The sequence below is a fragment of the Pogoniulus pusillus genome, chromosome 2 (genome assembly GCF_015220805.1).
Source record: "Pogoniulus pusillus isolate bPogPus1 chromosome 2, bPogPus1.pri, whole genome shotgun sequence".
NCBI lineage: Eukaryota > Metazoa > Chordata > Aves > Piciformes > Lybiidae > Pogoniulus > Pogoniulus pusillus.
In genome coordinates, this window is record NC_087265.1 from 20115591 (window position 1) to 20128557 (window position 12967).

The following is a 12967-nucleotide window of genomic DNA, read 5'->3' on the forward strand; positions in this document are numbered from 1 at the left end:
CATTAAAACCAAAAAGCATTGCAATTGCTTGCAGCACTCACTGTACCACTTCAGAGGAGCTGTTTGTAAATGGCTTTCAAGCTGTATTAGATTCTCTGGCTAGTAGTAATTTGATCATAGATGATGTGACTTTAGTAGTTGTATGCTTTCCACGAGTAATGGCAGACAGCCCAGAGATCTTGCTGATAGAAGTTTATACAAGGAAGTTCACTTGGTGTGACAGCATGCTGGGAGGGAGCAGGCAGAGTAGGTATCACATCAGTGGGCTCAGGGAGGAGGCTGCCATAATTTACTTCACAAAGCTTAACAGGCTTGCAAATGTGTCTGAATTGAAGAGAATAAAAATAACTGGTAATGTCTTCCTCAGACTATTAACAAGATGTCACCTACGTCCCTAAAGCTGGCTCTCAGACAGCTCAGAGAAGGAGCTTCCATGAGCTTACAGGAGGTACTCATGATGGAATACAGACTGAGCCAAGCATGCATGGTAAGCAAGCAGCTGAGTCTTTGTCTCTTCCCAGCCATGCAGGAGTAGCCAGTTTGTTAGAGGCTAAAGCTGGCATAGATTATATCAAGGGCTCACAATTTAGAGGTTTTTATTTTCTTCTTTGTGTGTTTGTTTGGCCAAAGCTTTCTTTTTTTTCCAGTTCTATATCCTGAAGAAGACTATGTTAATGATGGTCAGATGGAAATGGTAGAGGGCTTTGGAAACAACTATGATAGTGTTACAGCATAGAAAGTTTTATATTTGGACCATAATTTCACAACTTTGGTGTTCTCAAATAAATTTCCTATTTAAATTACTTTGTCCTCAGTGCCTCAATTCCCATCAGCAGGATGGAAATGGTTTTATATGTATATGTTTGGAGCAGAGGACGAGTTTTCCAGAGGAGGGCCACTAAGATGATCAGAGGACTGGAGCACCTCTCCTCTGAAGACAGACTGAAAGAATTAGGGCTGCTCAGACTGGAGAAGATAAGGCTTAGGGAAGATCTCGTAGCTACATTTCGGTCTCTGAAGGGGACATACAGGAAGGCTGGGGAGGGACTGTTTAGAAGGGCTGGGAGGGATAGGACAAGGGGTGATGGCTTGAAACTGTAGCAGGGCAGATTTAAGCTGGACACCAAGAGGAAATTCTTTACAATGACAGTGGTGAAACACAGGCTGACCAGGGATGTGGTTGAGGAGAGTCCCTGGAGATATTCAAGATTAGACTTGATGTAGCCCTGGACAGCCTGCTGTAGTTGGAGGTGTCCCTGCTGGCTGCAGGGAGGTTGGGCAAGATCACCTTTCAGGGTCTTTTCCAACCCAATACAACCTGTGAACATGCATATCACTGCCTTTCACAAATGCTGTGAGACAATTATTAAAGAGGTTTATAAAATGGGTAGATCTATTAAAGAGAATTTATAAAGAGATCTTGATACTATTTGTAGTAAGGGATGAGCACTTTGGGTTACAAACACAGGAGGAAGTGACCCTTTCAGTAGCACAGAGTTGCTAACTGAATTATTTGAATGGATTTCTTCAAAGCTTCCTTATTAGTTTTGTTCACATTTTAAAGTAAAATTTTTATATATATGATTAAATTAATGGATGACAGTTCAAGAATATATATATCTCTAATTCTGATAACTTATAGTGCCTGGTGGGACCCTTGCGCTGTTTCTCCTGAAACAAGCCTTGCTGTTCAGTTGCAACTGAAGCATCCTTATGGATTTAAATGTTCCATTTAAATTTATCAAAAAATAACTCCATGTTTCTAGGATTGCATTTAACTGCAAAGTGTTCTGAGTAAGCAGAATATGTTTCAGCTCCTAAAGACCGGCCTTTCTCTGAAGAATTTCTAATTCTGCATGATCCTCACCATGCTAAACTCATCAGGAGAATTTATGAGACACCCAGTGCACGCCCTCTGTGTTGTGAAAGTTGACTGATAACTGCAGTTTGCCTGACTGATACAATTTTAGAGCTGTGGCTGCATTTAAGCAAGAGGCTCTACAGATCTTTAGTAAGTGAGACTAGAGGAGAACAGTACAAGTGGTATTTAAATGACTCTTGAGAACTTGAGGATCTTGAGATCCTGAGGAGTGACTTGAGAGCAGTCTCGAGAAGGCAGCCTTAGGGGTGTCAGTTGATGGAAAAACTCAAAGTGAACTGGCAATGGGTACTTGAGACCCAGAAGGCAGCCATGTGCTGGGCTGCATCCAAAGCAGTGAGAGCAGCAGGAGCAGGGAGGTGATTCTCCCTGCCGGAGGGGTTTAAAGCCAGTTTGGATGAGGCCTTAAGCAACTTGGTCTAGTGGAAGGTGTCACTGCCCATGGCAGTAGGTTTGGATCTAGATGATCCTTAAGGTCCCTTCCAACCTAAACCACAGGATTCTGTGAATCCTATGGAAGTTTGCATTTTGAGCAGAAGTGAGATAGGAAGAGATGAGAGAAATAGAAGCTGATGTGCTAATAGTTTTGGGGTTTTTATCTTTCAGAAAGGCCATGACTTCTATGAAGGGGTTCGAGCAGGTAAGCATGCACACCAGAAATGTTTCTCAATCATATGCAAACTCTCTGTTGTGTTGCTTCTCTGGAGACTAATTGAAGCCCAGGGAATACTTCCCAGTTTGCTGCAGCTTTTGCTTATTGGGCTCCTGTATGGCCAGAATTTATTATTATTTCCCAGGTCTGATAGCAATAGAATCACAAAATCATTGAGGCTGGAAAAAACCTCTGAGATCATCAAGTCCAGCCTATGACCTAGCACCACCACATCAGCTAAACCATGCCACCAAGCACCACATCCAGTCTTTTCTTAAACACCTCCAGGGATGGTGACTTCATCACCTCCCTGGGTAGCTCTTTCCAGTGCCTAATCACCTTTGCCATGAGGAGGTGCTTCCTAACATCCAGCCTAAACTTCCCCTGGCTTCAGGCCATGCCCTCTTGTCCTGTCACTTGTTGCCTGGGAGAAGAGCCTGACCCCAACCTAACAACAGCTTCCCTTCAGGTAGAGAATTATGAGGTCCCCTCTAAGTCTCTTCTCCAGGCTGAACACCCTGAGCTCCCTCAGCCTTTCCATCCAGCCCCCTCCCCAATCTTGTTGCTCTCCTCTGGACCCGCTCCAGTGCCTCAGTATCCTTCTTGAAGTGAGGGGCATGTCGTTGCTTTGTTTAAATTGTTTCCTGTCATTATTCCACATGATAACACAGCACCATCAAAAGGTTTCACCAGTTCATTGGGAAAGTTCAAAATTTGTTTCATACTGACAGTAGCAAGTAGCTATGTGTATCACTTGTGTCTCCAGAGTTAGTGTTGGCAGTTGCTGGCTCAGGATGGGTTTAAGACTCAAAAGTCCGCAGCAGCTCCTTGTGTAGAACATTGTTAAAACAGAGAGGCTGCTTTCACCACGTCAAAAATATCTCTGTGTAGAGGTATCTTATATCTTAAAAGTGTTTATGTAAATAATTCAGCATTTTAAGGCATTGGTCAAGGGTAGTGAGAGAAGTAGAGCAGCAGCTCAGCAAAGTTCATCTGAGGGACAGACTTAGATTCTGTCCTTGATTCTACTGCTGATTCACTACGCAGTTTGGTAAACCCAATGTCACATCTGTTAGAAACTGTAGTAGTTATTTACAGCCTATTCAGCACAAGATGAAGCAAAGCAGAGGCATTTTGTTTTCCAAGGAGCTTACAGTACAAGACATTTGGATGAATAACACTTTGGGACTGAAGGAACCTGGCTGTTAATTCACACACTTACATATTGGAGTACATCTTAGCACCTCCTCCTCATTTTTTTCTGTCTGTCTTTCTGAAAGTAAAATCTACTTGAGTAACAGATGTTAATTTGAGTGTTCACTTTCAGTAATCCTTTATTAAAGGTAGCCCAGGGTGAAAGATGCCAAGTTTGCATGGCATGGAAAAGATTTCACATATTAACTAAGTCATCTTTTGCACTTATTAGCAGAGACTCCTTTGAGGAATTTACCAGACATACATCGTTTTCGTGGTGTTGGGAATGAGGACAAAGATAGCTTGAAAAGAATATTCCCAGGATATATTCCAAATCACCACATAAGCTGCAGAAATGTTACTGAGGAAGTGACAAAACTCAAAGCCAGAGTCAGATGAGCACCAAAAATTCCCACTTGTAGTGACCTTGCAAGGTCATTAAACCATCTGGGGATATGGTAGAGAGCAAATGCAAAAATCATTTGTCACTGTGGCCAGTAAATGACACAAACTGCTTGTAAAGAAAACAGCTGCCAGAACAGCAGTTGGAAAGCTGCTTTTTTAATACCAGAAGATGTAGCAAAGGCTTAGCTATATCAGAAGAAGAAAAAATACAAACCCTAAAACACCAAGGTCCAACTGCACTGACAGGGTTGTGAATATTAGCGATAACAACAGTTTGCTCTTGAAACACTTTTGTTCTGCAGATGCCCTGTTCTCAGATTTGTCTCCTTAAAATTGTTTCTCTTGTAAAGAGTGGTGCAGGTTCTCACTCAAGGTCAAGATCATTTTTGTAGTTGGGTCTAATCTGACCCTTTTTAGTAGGAAATAATGTAAAATATTTCTTAGGATCAAGCAATTTTGAGTCAAAATGAAAATGATAAAAAAGTTACTTTCAGTATTAGCTTTTTCTTTACTGAAATGCTACACTTCAAGCATTTAAGCACCAGTTGCTAACCTTGCCTATCACAGGAAGACCTACCACAAAGTAGAGCTGTAATAGTCAGATTTTACTTCTTGAAGGTGAAGTTTTAAGAACAGCTTTGATTTGCTTCAAACCATCACTTTCATAGGCATGCTGGGGAAGCACTTTAAAAGGTTTTTAAAAGTACTCTGACCTGAGATCAGAATTTCATTTTTAGCTAATTTTCTTTCACTAGACTGATCATTTGCTAGCCAACAAGTTTGCCCAAAAAGCTACTAAAGAAAAGCCAAAACCCTTAAAGCATAAAAATACACAGATCACCTTTCATCAGCATTTTCCCTTGTAACAGTAAATGTGGTCTTTGAACACTTTAGGTATCCCTTTTTCACCTTGATTTATGGAATAATACATAAAATAAGAAATGTGTAGCCCTGGGTGATTTTCAGGAGCTCTGGCTTTTAATTCTCACTGCATAAGAAACGTGGTCGTTTTCTGAAGCCAGTGCTAAAAACACACCCAGGTTAACTACAACACTCTCAGCAGCCTGAAGAGACAAAAATCTGTTAAATTAGCCTCGTAACGATGTGTGCACTTCAAATGGGATTCTACATACTGCTGATCCTGCAAAGATCTTATTTCTATCTGGCTTCTGCCCTCTCCCCTGCAGTGCTGGCAGTTGGCAGATGTGAGCCTTAGCCTGGGCACACAAACCCCCCTGCAGTCAGTGAGTGGGTAGAGAGATTTCATTTCAGTTAACAATGTCAGGTGCTTAGAAATGTCAGTGATTTTGACTGTGCTGAATGCAGCTGGGCAGTAGAACACTAACTGAAGTCCAGTGAAGTCACTGCCACTGAACAGAGGGGGTTGGGGTTGTCATTATTTTTCTTAGAACTATTAACACGTCTGCATCCAGTTACTTTTATCTTAATGAAGTACCCTCAGCCAGCCTTAGAAGTCTTCAGGATTTCTGTTCTAGTGTCTGACACCTCAAGCTGGAGAAACACAAAATGCAAAGAAAGTATTGCAGAAGGGGCTGTTTGCTTGATGCTCTTAGAAAACAAGTATTTTAATTCATGGAAGATTAAAGGTTTCATAGAATCATAGAGTCAGTTGGGTTGGAAGGGATTGCAAAGGCCATCTAGTCCAGCCCCTTTTGCAGCTGGCAAGGACATCCTCCATTAGATCAGGTCACCCAGAGCCCTGTTGAGCTTCACCTTGAATATCTCCAGGGATGGGGCCTTGACTACATGTCTGGGTAACCTGTTCCAGTGCTCCACCACCCTCATGGTGCAGAACTTGTTCTTAACATCCAATCTAAATCTGCTCTTCTCTTTTTCAAGCCATTGCCCCTTGTCCTATCCCTGCAGGCTTTTGTAAACAGTCCCTCTGCAGCCTCCTTTCAGGTACTGGAAGTCTACTCTGAGGTCTCCCTGGAGTCTTCTTCTCCAGTCTGAACAACCCCAGCTCCCTCAGCCTGTCCTTGTAGGAGAGGTGTTCCAGCCCCCTGATCATTTTCATGGCTCTCCTCTGGACCCACTCCATCAGGTCCATGTGCTTCCTGCATTGAGGGCTGCAGCACTGGAGAGGACATTTCATTGGAGAGGCCACTTGGAGCATTCAGCTTATCCACCAGAATAAAACTAGTCACAGAACCAGACAGAAAGGTTAACTTGAGTACACATTAGTGCTATATCATGGAGCATGTTCAGCAATCACTGCTCTGTTTCAGAGTCAAAGCTGCAGTAGTATGCACATGGACTTTTTTTTATCTCTTCCCTAATTTAAAGCATGTCTGATCAGTGCTGGCTTTTGTGAATAACAGTCAAGATTATTTGGGCCAGATGGTGAGCTTCAACTGAAATTGAAGAAAATCCTTAAGCAAATGCTGCTTCAGTGGGAAAAAAATGGGGCAATGATGCATTTTAACTCAAACCAATCCATGGATTCAGCTCACAAAGTTTAAAATTAACCTGGATCATAACTTTTTCAATAGCTACTTCTACAGCACACTTCTTCTAAAGAACTGCTCCTGTGGGTTCTGCTCTCTGTGGAATGGCAGCTTCGATGTACATGGAATGGGCTGCCCGGGGAGGTGGTGGAGTCGCCATCCCTGGGGCTGTTCAAGGCAAAGTTGGACGTGGCACTTGGTGCCGTGGTCTAGCCTTGAGCTCTGTGGTAAAGGGTTGTACTTGATGATCTGTGAGGTCTCTTCCAACCCTGATGATACTGTGATACTGTGATAGATTCATATAATGCTCTGGGTTGGAAGGGACCCTAAAGATCATGTGCCATGGGCACGGACGCCTCCCACTAGACCAGGCTGCTGCAAGTCTCATTCAGCCTGGCCTTGAACACCTCCAGGGATGGGGCCTTCACCACCTCCCTGGGCAACCTGTTCCAGGCTAGAATGAGTTTCTGTTCAAAAATGAGTGGGTTTTTTTTCTGTATCCAAGGACTCCTCAGCCCTGTATTTTGAGGTAAATGGAAGAAAGGCTCTGGTTCTCCTTTCTCTTTAGAAAATGCCAGCTGAAGTTGTAGTTCCTGTATGTCTTCAGCTACAGAAGCATTAGTAATTGCAGGTGTCACTTCTATTTTGTAGGCACTTCCAAGGGTTGGCTATAGAGGAAAACCCTAAGTTTCCAAGTTAATTTTTTTTACCACAGGCTTCCATGAGGCTTGTCTTTTGATAAGGCACTATCTAGGTGGATGTGAACTTCAAATTCACCTCCTTTGCACATTTATCATCCTGGATGGCTCAAGTTTAGTCACCAAGTCTGTATAGAAAGACATGAGAACTTATCAGAAAAGCGACTGTTACTCTTCAAAGTAGCTATGTGCTGAGAATGTCTTCTGTCCACACACCTTTCAAACCCTCTTGTCAGAAAGAAAACCCAAACAACAGAAATCAGCAGAAGTACTTCCTGCCTGTCCTCCTTTCTATGCTGTGGGCTCTGTTGGTCAGAAAGTCTTTCAGGACACAGGTGCATCTCCAAATCTGCTGCTGATAACACACATGTGAAGAGATGGGGGTGGGGGGAGGGCTGTTGAGCAGGCAGTGCATCCAGGAGACCAACAGTTACTGCAGCTGCCCTTCTTTGAGTGATAGAAATCTGATGATCTTGAATAGCACCTTTTGTGGGTTTGTTTTTTTTTGGAGCTAGAAAGGTGCTCAAAAGCACACTCTGGAATTCCATTTGCAGTGGTCATTTTTACACAAGAATAAACTTTCTCTGGTCTTACTACAGTTTGCTAAGTGCAGCTGTCATTGCTGATATGCTTTAGACAGTCCTGTCATGCAAGGAATGAGTTTGGAGCTTTTTCTTGTTGCTCTTTGACATGGGATCCATTCACTGATGATTTTTGCCTTCAGGGACGTGTTTCACAGGGTAGCATAAGGTGTACTTGCTAATTTGATACAAACCTCCTCAGGTAGAGTGTTTACGGATAAATATTCTTGGGTTTTCCCACAAAGAGACTCTGCTTTACTCTTTGCTTGTCATTTATTTCATTATTAATGTATACAGTGTGTTTAAGTGAGCTGTAGATATTTAACCCCTAATTTGAATCATCAGGAGGTGAGTTAAAGCAGGGGTTAAATGTTCTAATTCTATAAAGAATCAGAGGGGTTTGCACAGAGATGTGAAAGCCCTTGTGCAGGAGGAGCTTTGTGCATGTTCCCAGGTTCACATGGAAAAGCAGAAGCCAGACAAGCGGAGTAGGTCCAATAGAAAGGACTAATTTCAGGTCTGTTCCTGCAAAGTTTGACCTACTTCAGAAGTGATCCACTCCTCAGGCAACTTGTAGATACATCTCTAGACAGGTCACAGCTGTCTAGGATTTTCATTAGAGTACAAATGCATGTTACAAAAACTCTTGTCTTCTGCGTAACATATTGATCTTTCTCCCCCATGTGTGCACTGTAATTGCCTATCTCGATGCAAGCCAAAGTCATCTTTGCATTTACAAGTAACTTTTGTCTTGTTCTGCTCCACCTGACAGTGCTGATTGACAAAGACCAGGCCCCCAGATGGAAGCCAGCTACTCTGGAAGAAGTCAGTGATGCATTTGTGGACAATTGTTTTAAGCCATTGGGAAACAACGACCTCAAGTTGTAAAGACCAAGCCTGTTGTCACCTTGTGCATCTGTTAATTCTATGATATCAGCATTAATGGCAGTGTTTGACAAGATGCTTTTAGCTAGCCCAAGATTCCTTTGTGCAGTCAGCAACATTCTCTTTTGTTATGCTGCCATAATGGCAAAATAATCATGTCTCTGGTTAATAAGGAGAAAAATTGCTTCAAGGCAAATTGTTATTTTTCACTGCTTTACATAATGCTTAACGTAATGTTTAACGAGGAACCACATGGGAGGGAGAGAGCATTGTTAAGACCTAACAAGCAAGAAATCAGGAGACCTTTGTGTTCTTGGCTCTGTCATTGAGCTGGTGAATTGTGCCTCAGATTTTTCTCTACATAACAAAAATAAATCATACATACAACTTTAAAGCAGCCAGAACTGCAAAGGAAAATGCAAGACATGCCAAAGCCATGGTGTTAGGAGTCTTTTAAAGAAAAGATCAGACATATTTTTAGTCTGGGAGCAAGAAGTTGTTCTCTTGATTTAATATTTTGTCAGCATTAGTCTTGCTGTGTGATGCAGACATTGTTCCAAATGTCATCACGTTGCCAGAGCCTAGAGCACACTTCTGCTTGATTGCAGAAGCATTTGTTTGTTTGTTTTTTCCCTTTCAGTGCCATTAAGTTTGATTGAACTGCATAATTAGTTTTTCAGCATTTCAGAATTTTTCCTGGTCTTACACTGGGGGAAAAGTAACTGCCTCAGACCTTCCTCTGAACGCTGACTGGCATGTTTCCTGTTGATGTTAGTGATTTTACTGGTCCTGACTTTGCAAGTGGCTGGAGTTTAGCCATACCAACTAGTCTGGGTTCTTGTTTTCTTGTGCTCATGAACATTGTGTCTGCTGGGTGGAAGAATGTGTGACAAGGGGACACTGAAGATAAAATACAGGGGAAACCATGAAGTATCTGCTGTTACCTGGATCATAAAGGTTTAGAATACAACGTATCCTAACATGTGTTTCTTGGGATCAAAGGTTAAATATGCATTAAAAGCCTCTCGCTGCACATGTACTAAAGGTTTCTGGCTTCTCAAACTAATAATATTTGAATCCCAGCCTGGTGAGAGGTGGAAGGGACCTCTTGGGATCATCCAGTCCAACCCCCTCTGCTAAAGCAGGGTCACCAACAGCAGGTTGCCCAGGATCACGATGTCCAGGCAGGTTCACTTAGTGCAAACAAGTTTATTCCTCATGTTTAGGTGGAACTTACTGTGCTCTTGTTTATGCCCAGCACCCCTCATTCTGTCAGTGGGCGTCACTGAAAAAAAGACTGGCCCCAGCCTCTTGCCCCTTGCTCTTCAGGTATTGATCAGGGCTGAGAATACGCCCTCTCAGGCTGCTCTTCCCCAGGCTAAACAGCTCCAGGGCTTTCCACCTCTCCTGCCAAGTGAGTTGCCCCTGGCTGCTCAGCATCTTTGGAGCCTCCGGTGGACTGTCCTCAGGAGTTCTCTCTCTTGAACTGGGGAGCCCAGAACTGGACCCAGTCCTCCAGATGGTGCCTTTACTAAGGCAGAGGATGAGAAGAACCTCCCTCAACCTACTGATCACACTCTTTGTAGTGCTCCCAGCTATAATGACATAAGCAGAGATTTTTGGACAGTAAAAATACTTTTCCTGTTGTGTATGCAACACATAGTTTCTAACCTTTCCTCACCAAATCAGTATTTCTTCCTACTTGATTCTGCAGTTGTAGGCAGGTCACAGATACAAATTGTGGCTTCTCTGAGGATGAACCATTGAGATTAAGGGAAGAAAACTCTTGTTCAGGTTAAGGTAGTCACTCATCAGCACTGGGGAATCAAAAGCCAGAGCTACAGCAGAACCATGACAGAGTTTTCAACACTGTCATTTTATTGCCAACTTGAATGGTCTACACTGGCTAAAGGCTCCCTCCTTCCTAGAAGCTGTTGCCTGGAAACCAAATCTAGAAAATTTAAGCATCAAGGTGAGCTACTAGAGTGACTGTCAAAGACTTGGAGGTGTGAACATGATGGAGAGAATAGCAAGAAAAAATGGCACCTTGCTTTGTCACTAGAATCTTCCAGATAAAGTGGTTAAAAGTTCAGCTGCAAGTTGATGTTAGCACATCATTTGTTACCCACTAGTAACCAGGGATTGCTTTCAAAAGTGAGAGCTTCCATGATTGCCTGTAGGGTAATTCTGAAAACAGGACTTGAATTTCTACCTCCTGCTGGCTCCATCAGAAACGTAGCCCTCCACCTCTTGTGTTAACAGAATGTTTATATGGTTTAGATTCTTCACAAAGGCTATCTTAAAATTAGTTCTTTCCATGATCCTTACACATAAGGAGCAATGCTCAGTGCCCATATTTAATGCAAACCACAGCAATTCCCAGGGAGCAGACGTGATAATGCCTTTTCTGATTAAAAAGAGCAGTGTTTCAGCAAGAGGATCCTGCTGAATCGATAAACTTTGGCTTGCCTTTCTGGCTGCTTCCAGAATTGACTTGAGCAGGAATTATTCCAAACTCCTGGTAAGGAGATCCTGTCTGGGCTTCTGTGCACTTTTTTTCTTTTAACCCAAGAAAAGTCATACAAGCAGGTGGTGAACTTTAGTTTTATTTGGTCCACAAGAAAATAGTTTCCACCAGAAAAAAATACTGTAAAAATATATCGCTGTGTGTTTTATTTTGGGAATACTGAATGTGTCTCAACTCCAGAAGGGTCCATGGTACAAAGTTGTGCTGCAGTTAAAATGTTTAGAACCATCACTAACATCTCCAATCAGTCACATCATAACCACTCAAGACTACACTTACGTTTCCTGGAAAAAACAGAAAGCAGATGTGGTTTTAACTCCTAAATAGAAGTAAATAGTTTTGCTGAGTAAGCCATAGTCCCATGCTGGAGTGTCTTTGTTACACAAAATCCAGTCAAAGAATCAGTGGCAATTTAGCTGGGAAGCCACTGTAAGACAGCTTGAAGTAACCTAATGATGAATAAAGAGATGTCATTTTCTGCAGGTATTTTAGGTGGTAAAGAACTCTTTATGTATTAGTACTGTGCCTGTTAAAAATGCAGCAGAACTCTGGGAAGAGATTTCCTTCAGTCCCTCACCAGTTTGCAGTATTGAACAGATTTCTATTTTTGTTTATTAAGGGTGAGTGCATTATTTAAGGACAGCATCTCGTAGAAGAGATGATTTTCCTGGTGAGGAGCTGTCTCCCTGTTGTTTGTAGCTTGTTTGCAAGCTCGTTTTCTTTCCATTTGCTGCATCCTTCCCTGAAGTGCCAGTGTCATAGAAAGTAGCATAAAGCAGCTGAAATTGCACTTCAGGGTCTTTTGAAGCTGCTGTAATCTTCAAGCATTCACAAGGGAGGACATGTTTTGTGGCTGCAGGTCAGCAACTGGTTGGACATAACAAGCAGCAAGCAATTCAGTCATTGGCAGGTTCTGATAGGTGGCTCTGAGTAAGCAGTGCAGCCCCCCACATGGCACATGCTCCAGAAGCAAGCTCTCTGCATGATCAGTTACACCCAAGTAACTTTCTGTGGTGTGCTGTAACTTCAGGCTGTTTTAATCGAATCATTCAGGTTGGAAAAGACACCTGAGATCATCAGGTCCAACTATTAATCCTACTCTACCAAATTCACCACTAAACTATATTGCTAAGTGCCACATCTAAACAACCTTTAAGCATATCCATGGATGGTGATTCAACCACAGAATCACAGAACATGAAGGGTTGGAAGTGACCTCAACTGATACCCAGTCTGACCACCCTGACAGAGCAGGATCACCTAGAGCAAGTCACACAGCAACACGCCCAGGCAGGTTTTGAATGTCTCCAGAGAAGGAGACTCCACAACCTCTCTGAGCAGTCTGTCCCAGGGCTCTGTCGCCCTCACATTGAAAAAGGTTTTCCTTATGTTTATGAGGAACTTCCTCTGCTCCAGCTTGCACCCATTGCCCCTTGTCCTGTCACAGGACACCACCGAGCAGAGCCTGGCTACATCCTCCCAATACCCTTCGCATCTTTATAAACACGAATGAGACAACCTCTCAGTCTCCTCCAAGGTAAAGAGCCCAGCTCCCTCAGCCTTTCCTTACAAGGGAGATGTTCCACTCCATTCAGCAGCTTTGTGGCTCTATGCTGGACTCCTTCAAGCAGTTCCCTGAGGTCTTTCTTGAGGTGAGTGGCCCAGAAGTGGACACAAT

General features: G+C 42.8%; 1 protein-coding gene across 1 annotated transcript in view; it reads left to right on the forward strand.

Annotated features, from left to right (window-relative positions):
* HIBCH (3-hydroxyisobutyryl-CoA hydrolase) overlaps positions 1-9736 on the forward strand; it is a 65419-nt gene extending 55683 nt beyond the window's left edge. The window contains exons 12-14 of the mRNA XM_064157825.1: positions 368-487; positions 2486-2519; positions 8650-9736. Coding sequence (XP_064013895.1) covers positions 368-487; positions 2486-2519; positions 8650-8765 — 270 coding nt within the window. The 3' untranslated portion in view covers positions 8766-9736. The remainder of the gene's footprint in view (positions 1-367; positions 488-2485; positions 2520-8649) is intronic.
* Positions 9737-12967: the final 3231 nt, after the last annotated feature.